We start from the raw sequence: 9,571 nt of genomic DNA on the forward strand, positions 1-9,571 counted from the left end.
ACATAACTGAGCGAATGACACTTAATGACAGTTGTCATAAACATGCATAAAACCTCCTTCATATTCATGACATGTGTCATGTCATGATTATGAAGGTGTCATGTCAGTCTTATGCACACCCCTTCAAGTAAAGTGTTACCCATTTTTTTGCAAAACTCCAAAAATTTATCTATGCATACAATTCACTGCAGTTTCCAGCTTAAATGAACAGTAGTAAATCACAAACATTTTTTTATTTTATTATTTTATTTATTTGTATTTCCCTTTCACAGAAATGTATTACAGGGCAAATTATTGAATAATAAAGGCTTAATCTTATGTGGTACCTTGCACAATACTGTTATGACCTCAAAACACCATAAAGTATGATAAACTAATACATTTTTAAACTTGTATCATAAAGCCAGCTTCATATGTATTCATACCGTATGTATTACATAATAAACGTATGTATTTGTTATTCTTTTTGGATGTAGTCAAGTCAAGTCAAGTCACCTGTATTTATATAGCACTTTTAACTACAGATTGTGTCAAATCAGCTTTACAGTATTAAATAGGAAAAATAGTGTGTAATAATGCAAAACAGTAAACACTCAATTTTCAGTTAAAGTCAGTTCATCATTGATTCAGTGATGTCATTGTCCATCTCAGTTCAGTTCAAATAGTATCTGTGAAATCATGTTGACGATATCGCTGGAAATTAAGTGTCCCCAACTAAGCAAGCCAGAGGCGACAGCGGCAAGGAACCAAAACTCCATCAGTGACACAAATAGAAAAAACATTTGGAGAAACGGAAAACGTAGTAAACATGCTCTGTAGCTCACCTGGTATAGCAACATTTGCAATGCGAAGCGCTCAGGTACAAGTTTAAAGAAACGAGGTAAAATGGCATAGCAAATGCACTGTTATCTTACAATTGCTTTGGGTTTATGGTCAAGTAAGGTTAGGTGGTTCATTATTTTAAAATGCTATTAATAAGACTGATAATCATAGCATTACGTTTTTAGTGCCACTAACTGGACATTTCATTTTCAAACTGATGCAATACATACAACAACCAATGTACGACCAACGTTGCGAGATTCATGTTTATCTTTTTTGGATAAAACTGAACACGCTTTTAGCACCACTCACTGGGCATTTCACTTTATACGTGTTGCAAAATGCAAAAGATGCACAATAGAATCATTTTGTAGAAATGTCGTCATATTCACTTTTTTTTTTTTTTCCACCGAGCCTTGGTTGGTATTCAGGGATATTACTCTTTTGGCACACCATTTTCTACATACTATACAATTTGGGAGTAGGCACTTATTCATATGCAGTAAAAGTCTGACACTAGTTAGCAAGATGGCTAACACTGCTTACATTAGCTGTTAAGTAATTGCATTTTAAGGTAAATTTTAACTAGATGCTAATGTTTACATGCAAACACAAATAGCATGTGACAGGTGCCTGTGGTATTCAAAACATTACGCTGCTACAGAGAATAGTAGGAAATGTAGCCTGCGACCTCATAAACCAGCTAAATGAATCATATTTTATGTGAAACGTATTGCTATTACTGGTATTCTTAGTAAACAAAATATGTACAAGCTAAATTGAATTGTAATTAATATTGTAAATTGTATTTTTTTTTCATTGACAGCAAAATGCATCCTTTTTGTAATGCGTATAGCATAAGGATGTGAATTAGCACATGCTGAACTTCCATTTAGAGTCATCCCATAATATATGGTGAAAACTATATGTACACTCACCTTTGTGCATGTCTTATTTTTTTAGGAGTGATGGGGGAGTACGAGCCCAAAATTGAAGCGCATTTTCCCCAGACAGTGCTGGCAGCCAAAGGCGTCACAGTGAGGCTGGAGTGCTTTGCCCTTGGGAAGTAAGTATGTTGGCATAATCAGCCCACCCCCACCCAGACGGCTTCCCGACATTGCGCCACCTGAAGGTGCCTTTCTATCACACAAAGGCAGAACATGCACCGTCGCTCCCTTGAAACACCTCTTTTGCTGTTGGAATCATTAATAATCATAATTACGAACAATTTAACCAGTCAAAACACTTTCTTTTCAGAATAGAGAGCAGAATGTGTCCTCCAGAGATGAGATGGTACCAGGAGGATAGCTATTTTTACTCCCAACTCCGCTCTGCTGTTAAATGAGCTCTCCACAAGTATTGAACTCTGCGCCATAACTGATATAGTGGCAATTTCGCTGTGATTGGTGTAGAAATAGCGCTGAGATTCGGCCCCTGGGAGCTGTATATTCTCGTAATAGTTGTACGGGGCAGCAGAGGGTGAGGGCCAGGGGTTGCGAGGGAGGAGAGCGATTTGAGAGTCTGTACATGCCATTGTTTGGAGGATGCTTTTAATATCTGTTCTGTTCACATATGGTCAAGGATAGCACAGTGAGAAATGAAAGTGGCCGGTACAGACCCACAGCCGGAAGGCAGAAAAGCACTCTAACATTCAGTCAGCGCAGCGCACTGACTCTAACTGATGGACTGAGGAGGCTTTTTTCCATACATGCTTAAGATGTGCTTCGCCATGCCATGCTGCTCGCTTAAACATAAAGAGATCATGTAAAAAACGTTCTCTGTTTTTTCTTAAGCAGAAACAGCTGCCATAACTTTGGGTTTGTTTTTAGTTAACAGCATATATATGAGGCTATATGAAGGCTGTTTCTCTAGAATTATATAGAAATAGAAATAAAACAGATTGCTTAGATATTATATAGGCGAATTGGTAACACTTTAGTATAGGGACCAGTTCTCACTATTAACTAGTTGTTTATTAGCATGCATATTAATAGCATATTAGCTGTTTATTAGTACTTATTCTGCATGACCATATTCTACATCCCTAATCCTACCCAATACCTAAATTTAACAACTACTTTACTAAGTATTAATAAGCAGCAAATTAGGAGTTTATTATTAGGAGGCAAAAGTCATAAAGGTTTGTTAATAGCGAGAATTGGACCTTAAAATAAAGTGTGACCAGCGAATGCAGATGTTGATGTCTAGAGGATGGAGTGGTTGATTGAGTTCAATGTTTTTTGGGAGATTTTTGATATCATTGTACATTAATATAACAAAATATGAACCACAGAGGTATTACTTTTCATGCAAAATATTTCACAGAAAACTCTTTATAATATATATGTTCATATATATATATATATATATATATATATTCAAAATTAAAGGTTTTGGTGCTTTCCGATTGTCAAATGTAATAATAATAACAGTAATATATCCTCTTTCAGTCCTTGATGCTTGTCATTCAGTTCTCTCTCCATATATTACTGTTCTGTTTTGACTGTCTTATAAAAAATAAAAAGGCTAAAATAAAAAAAAATAAAATCATATACAGAGAAATTAAATGTTTACTAAGTATTAATAAGCAGCAAATTAGGAGTTTATTATTAGGAGGCAAAAGTCATAAAGGTTTGTTAATAGCGAGAATTGGACCTTAAAATAAAGTGTGACCAGCGAATGCAGATGTTGATGTCTAGAGGATGGAGTGGTTGATTGAGTTCAATGTTTTTTGGGAGATTTTTGATATCATTGTACATTAATATAACAAAATATGAACCACAGAGGTATTACTTTTCATGCAAAATATTTCACAGAAAACTCTTTATAATATATATGTTCATATATATATATACATATATATATATATTCAAAATTAAAGGTTTTGGTGCTTTCCGATTGTCAAATGTAATAATAATAACAGTAATATATCCTCTTTCAGTCCTTGATGCTTGTCATTCAGTTCTCTCTCCATATATTACTGTTCTGTTTTGACTGTCTTATAAAAAATAAAAAGGCTAAAATAAAAAAAAATAAAATCATATACAGAGAAATTAAATGATTTATTTGTATTTTTTTAAATTGCTTTTAATTTTGTTAACATTGTGTTTGTGTTATTTTCTGCTTTATTCGTCATTGTCAGGTTACATTCTGTAGAACTTTCTTTGGGATTCTCAGTTTGTAGCTTAACAGAACTGATAAGGCGTTTTGCATAAAGTAAGTGCGATTCTGCATTTTAAATACATAATCCAGTGTCATCGTGCTGTAATTTTATTTGCGTTTGTTATTTGTAATGAATAATTCAAATGCAAAGCCTATCAAGCGCAAACACCTTCTAAGCCAAACTGTTCTAAGGGCCCAGTAATTGTTTACAGTGCCTTCAAGGACCCCTTTGTGAGGAAATGTCGTTTACAATTAATTATCCACATTAGAATAATAAGTCATTACTTAAACCTAGACATTAATCTATGTATTCCTGTTGGCTTCTCTCTTAGTCCAATTAAACTTTACAGACTCTTAGCTCGCTGCTCAGTGAATGGAGAAATCACTGAGATCTCACCAATGGCCTTTCCGTTCGTTCACAGCTCATTTAGTGCCGATAGCGAATCCTCCGGTGAACTTTAGGCCTCGCCCCCCTTACCCACAAATAAATGATTTATCAGTGCACGTTATTAGAAAATGCCACTCCTCATAATGAACTAAACTGAACTAAGAATTACTTTTAGTCGCATGCTGTCACTCAGCATGTATGACAACCTAACAGTCAGGGCGACTAAGGGCTTGGCAGTGTGTGCAGGGAAAAGGCTATGTCTGTAGGGATGCTTTTCAGAGCCGGCATTGTACCGTACACTTTCAAAGGCAAACTGCCAGCTTATAATGGCCAATGGGTCTGGTGCCGAAAATGTTACCGGGGCTACAAAGGAGGCCGCTTTCATGCATGCTGGCATTTTGTTGAAGGTATAACCTTTCTGGATGATTCTCACACCAGTTAAGAAATAATGGTTAGATATTTTGTTATGATTTTTTTTTTTTGTATTCAAATGATTTACTCTTGAACATTTTCAGGGTTATACAAACAATATGAATGCTAATTATTGTGTATTTTAGAATGAATTGCATTGATTTCAAAATTTAATAACCTTAAAATTAAATTAACCTTGATTAAATTAACCTTGAAAAAAAAATAATAATAATTGATACTTTTACTCAAACTTTTACAGGCTTTATATACTGTATATAAATATGTTTACTTGATTATTCACAGAGCTCTGATCATAAAAAGTTATGATCACTAAGACATCACTGGGAAATATACAGTGACAACTAATATTTATATGCATTTTATACAGTTATAAATTATTATAAGGAATCAGAATTTCATCTTACTTTTTGGCCAAATATATATAAGCAACTGCACAAAATTGCATATTTTTCTCAGTTTCTTCTGTATCATACTATGAGACATAAGAGCATGATGTATCAGATATGACATTTGAAATTTATTTACATGTACTTTTTTTAAGATCAACATTCAAAACCAGAACTTTTTGTTTGATTAGTAATCATATGAGATAGACAAATAATATAGACATCTAGCAATGCACTTGATATCTAAAATTACACTTCAAAATTAAATCACTGAAGACTAAATGTTTATTTTACAACTTAAATGACCCCATGAGTTTTATTATAGACCCATTGTGATTTAATAAACTGATAAGACAGAAATTTAATTCTGTGTGGATAAATTTCCTTGTACAATTTATGCAGATGTAGAGGGACAAAAGGACTCAGAAATGTGAAGTTTTTATCGAAGGCCCTGCGGATGATTGATGCTGGTTTTCCTCGGCGTCACATTTCCATCATTGGAAAGCTGTGAAATGGAGCTGACACTATGTAGCAGTGCTGATCGTGTCTGATAGAGCGGGTTATCTATGCGCGGATGCCGCACCTAGGAGGTCATATCACACGCCCGCCACAGCCACAAATAGGGATGGATGGCAGAGTACAAATACTGCTTATCTACACAGCTATCTAGACGTTTATTGTGTTACCCAGTACACAGCCACTTACAGAGAGCTGGCCATATCAGATTGTCCTCTTCGTACTTTCAAAAAGACCACAGTATCAGCTTTACAAATTAGCAGATACACGTTTTGGGCAGAGATAAAGGAATTGCTTTTAGAAAGGTTTTTTTTTTTAATAGTATATACTGTTTACACTGCTTCGCCAGATAGATTGGATCACAACAGCTGGGTTTCATGATGTTGTTAGGTGATGATTTATGCTTCAGTAAAAGCCACAAGTCACAGTGATTTCAACATTTTTTTAAAAATAAAATTGTGTGTAAAAGTCAAATTCCTGGTAAGGAAATACTCTACCTCCTGAAGAACTCCTCTACCAATAAAAGAGGTTGCTGTTACCTTTAAAACCTTGCCAATGTATTGGCATTCATTGGTAATCAGCAGTGACGCCCACTCCCATGAAGCACTGCAAATTAATCCAATCAACTAAAAGTATGTTTGAATATTTTACAAAAACTTAAATTATATTGCTTTTAGTTCAAGTTCAAGTATTTTTACACTTATAACAAGCAATGAACAACAGATTTGTTTGATTTATGTCTTTAATTTCATTGGATTTATTCAGTTATAAAACATGTTAAATGCACAGTCTTGTAAAAAATTTTCTGACATTAAAACATATTACAAAAACTTAAATTATATTGCTTTTACACTTATAACAAGCAATGAACAACAGATTTGTTTGATTTATGTCTTTAACTTCATTGGATTTATTCAGTTATAAAACATGTTAAATGCACAGTCTTGTAAAAAATTTTCTGACATTAAAACATATATTTTTTTTTTATTATTTATTTTGCTTCAAATCAAAGGTTGTAATGTTGTGGTTCATATCAAAGCAAATAATTATTTGACACTGTTTGACTCCTTTTTTAGTGGAGAAAATAAATGCTACAAATATTTCCGGGGAAAAAAGGGCTCTATTGCAAAAATAATGACAGCTTTTCAAAAAGGATTTCTGAACGCTCCCCTCAGCTGCAGTTGGAAAGAGAAACAGATACTCCCACCCTAAAATCACACTATTGGTTGAGCCAAAGTCACGCTAGTTAATATTCTCAAACAAACTGGGATAAGCTGGGATAAAATAAACTATTAGAGCATCAAAAAATGACATATTACCTCTTTAAAAATGTATTTCTTATATATATTTTATTTTCTCAGTCCTGTCCCCACTATCACCTGGAGGAAGATGAGTGGGAACATCCCCAAAAAAGCCCGTCTGCGCAAATCACAAGCTGTTCTCGAGATCCCCAACATCCAGCTAGAGGATTCTGGGAGTTATGAGTGTAAAGCTGAGAACACCAGAGGAGGCACTGCGTTCAGAGGACACCTCCAGGTCTACAGTGAGTACAGCTTTGCTTCTAAAAAACTGTGCAACCAGATCATTAAAAAGGAAAGTTCTTTAAGGTTATTTATAATAAGAGAAACATAATGAGTAGTGTGAATCACTTCATTGTACTCATTTGTAAGTTGCGGCAAAAAGCGTCTGCTAAATGAATAAATGTAAATGAGCGAGTGGGGGATTGATAATGGTGAAAGCTAAGGCAAGTTTATCTTACGGACTTGAATGATGATTCAAATCATCTGGCTTATTGGGGGAGATGTGCTATTTCTTTGAGATTCTGAAGATGCAATATATAGAGATTTAACCAGGTATGGGCAACTCCAGCTCTAGAAGGCCACTGTCCTGCAGAGTTTAGCTGTATTCCCAATTAAACAAACCTTAAAAATCTAAGATACTGATCCCTGGACCAGACTATCATAGAAACTTCAGGATGGGTTCTATAGTGGAGGTCTTCGATCCTGCTCTTAAAGACAGACTATTCTACAATGTTTCTTTCCAATTTGCTTCAACACACCACACTGATGTATGATTTTCAAGCATTATTGAAGACTTTGATTATCTGGTTCAGGTTGGTTTAATTAGGGTTGGAGCTAAACGCTACAGTACAGTGGGTCTCCAGTAGCAGGGTTGAAGACCTCTGCTCTATTATAACATCCATCCACATCACAAAATCCTTTAGCAATGCTTTTGCAGCCACCCAGAACACCCTAGTTTTAGGTGGATGAGCACTACTCACATTTTCTTCAGAAAATGTAAAAATGTAAGAGCTATTTGTAAAAAAGGCTTTGAAGTAATGTGTCGCAGTAGTGTGGGAACAGGATCCGTTGGGTCCATTTCTGATTAGGTTCCTTCATAAATTATTCCACTGGGCATACACTCACTCTCTTTGGCATAATTCTGACTGGCCTTTATGACAGAAGGTATAAATTTAAGCAAAGTTGGCCATCTTACATTTTTGTCAAAGTTTTGCGAGGACAAAATGGCTCTGTCCTCAGAAGACTTTTGTCCAATTAAATTTTAGAGGCTATTTTATCATTATTCTTGCTTGCGTATCTGAAAATGCTATATTTTTTGACCCACATATTTCCCCTGACCCACCGTAGCTTTCATAGAGGCCTGATACGTGCATCTGGGACCTCCATTCATCTTTCGCAGACTCCTCTCTCTTTATCCGTTCGATAGGGTTTGTGACTTAGATGAAGTGTGTTATGTCATAAAAGTAAGTGTATCAGTAGGCCACAAGATGAATGCAGTGTCCCAGTGATTTTATGAAAACCTGGTTTTAAGAGGTTTATGACTGTCACTGGGATCTATGATTTATCACACAGTCTGGCTGAACAAAGCTTGACAAAACAACAGCTGTTTGTCTTATCCGTCACAACAATGTCCAAATATACTTTAATTGTGCTCACTCTGTTAGTTCAGTACATGTGTGTAATGTCCTGCCGCTCTTCTTGAATTATTTTAGTACTATTTTAGAGTAGAACTGTTAAAGGGATAGTTCACCCCAAAAAATTCTTAATTTCATCACCCTCAGGTCATGAAAGATGTAGCAGGTGACTTTTTTCTTCAGTAGAATAGTAAAGAAGATTTTTAGCAGAAACCATAGTCCTTGGTGATTCATAAAGTGCAAGTCAGCGTGGACTTGTGATGAATTGTGATGAAACAATGGGTTTGATGGAACCACAATCAGTTCAATCTTGGCAAGGTTGAGTTGAAGGTGATGGTCCTTCATCCAGCAAGAAATGACTGTTAGACAAGCAGAGATGTGAGCAGCTATCGTTGGATCATCAGGATGGGATGAGAGGTAGAGTTGAGTGTCATCAGCATAGCAGTGATATGAAAAGCCATGTTTCTGAATGACAGAACCTAGTGATGCCATGTAGACAGAGAAGACAAGTGGTCCATGAACTGAGCCCTGAGGCACCCCAGTAGTTAGATGTTGCGGCTTGGACACCTCACCTCTCCAAGATACCTTGTGGGACCTATCTGAGAGGTAAGACTCAAACCACTGAAGTGCAGTTCCTGAGATGCCCTTTGCCAATAGGGTTGAGGATCTGATGGTTAACCGTGTCAAAAGCAGCGGACAGATCCAACAAGATAAGTATTGAAAATTTGGAATCCGCTCTTGCCAGTCTTAGGGCTTCAACAACTGAGAGCAAGGCAGTCTTGGTTGAATGTCCACTTCTGAAACCAGACTGGTTGCTGTCGAGGAGGTTTTGCTGTGTGAAAAAGGCAGAGACTTGGTTGAACACAGCTCGTTCAAGTGTTTTTGCAGTGAAAGGAAGAAGAGAAACCGGTCTGTAGTTCTCTAAAAGAG

The 9,571-nt window shown here is 35.9% G+C and overlaps 1 protein-coding gene across 3 annotated transcripts in view; it reads left to right on the forward strand.

The window, feature by feature from the left end:
- The window catches only part of cntn5 (contactin 5), a 377,750-nt gene that overhangs the window by 277,209 nt on the left and 90,970 nt on the right, over positions 1–9,571 (forward strand). For all 3 annotated transcript variants that reach the window (XM_016490714.1, XM_016490721.1, XM_016490730.1), the window contains 2 exons: positions 1,786–1,888; positions 7,068–7,249. In XM_016490714.1, the coding sequence (XP_016346200.1) occupies positions 1,786–1,888; positions 7,068–7,249 (285 nt within the window). The remainder of the gene's footprint in view (positions 1–1,785; positions 1,889–7,067; positions 7,250–9,571) is intronic.

This window comes from Sinocyclocheilus anshuiensis, unplaced genomic scaffold, assembly GCF_001515605.1.
Source record: "Sinocyclocheilus anshuiensis isolate Anshui unplaced genomic scaffold, SAMN03320099.WGS_v1.1 scaffold569, whole genome shotgun sequence".
Taxonomy (NCBI): Eukaryota; Metazoa; Chordata; class Actinopteri; order Cypriniformes; family Cyprinidae; genus Sinocyclocheilus; species Sinocyclocheilus anshuiensis.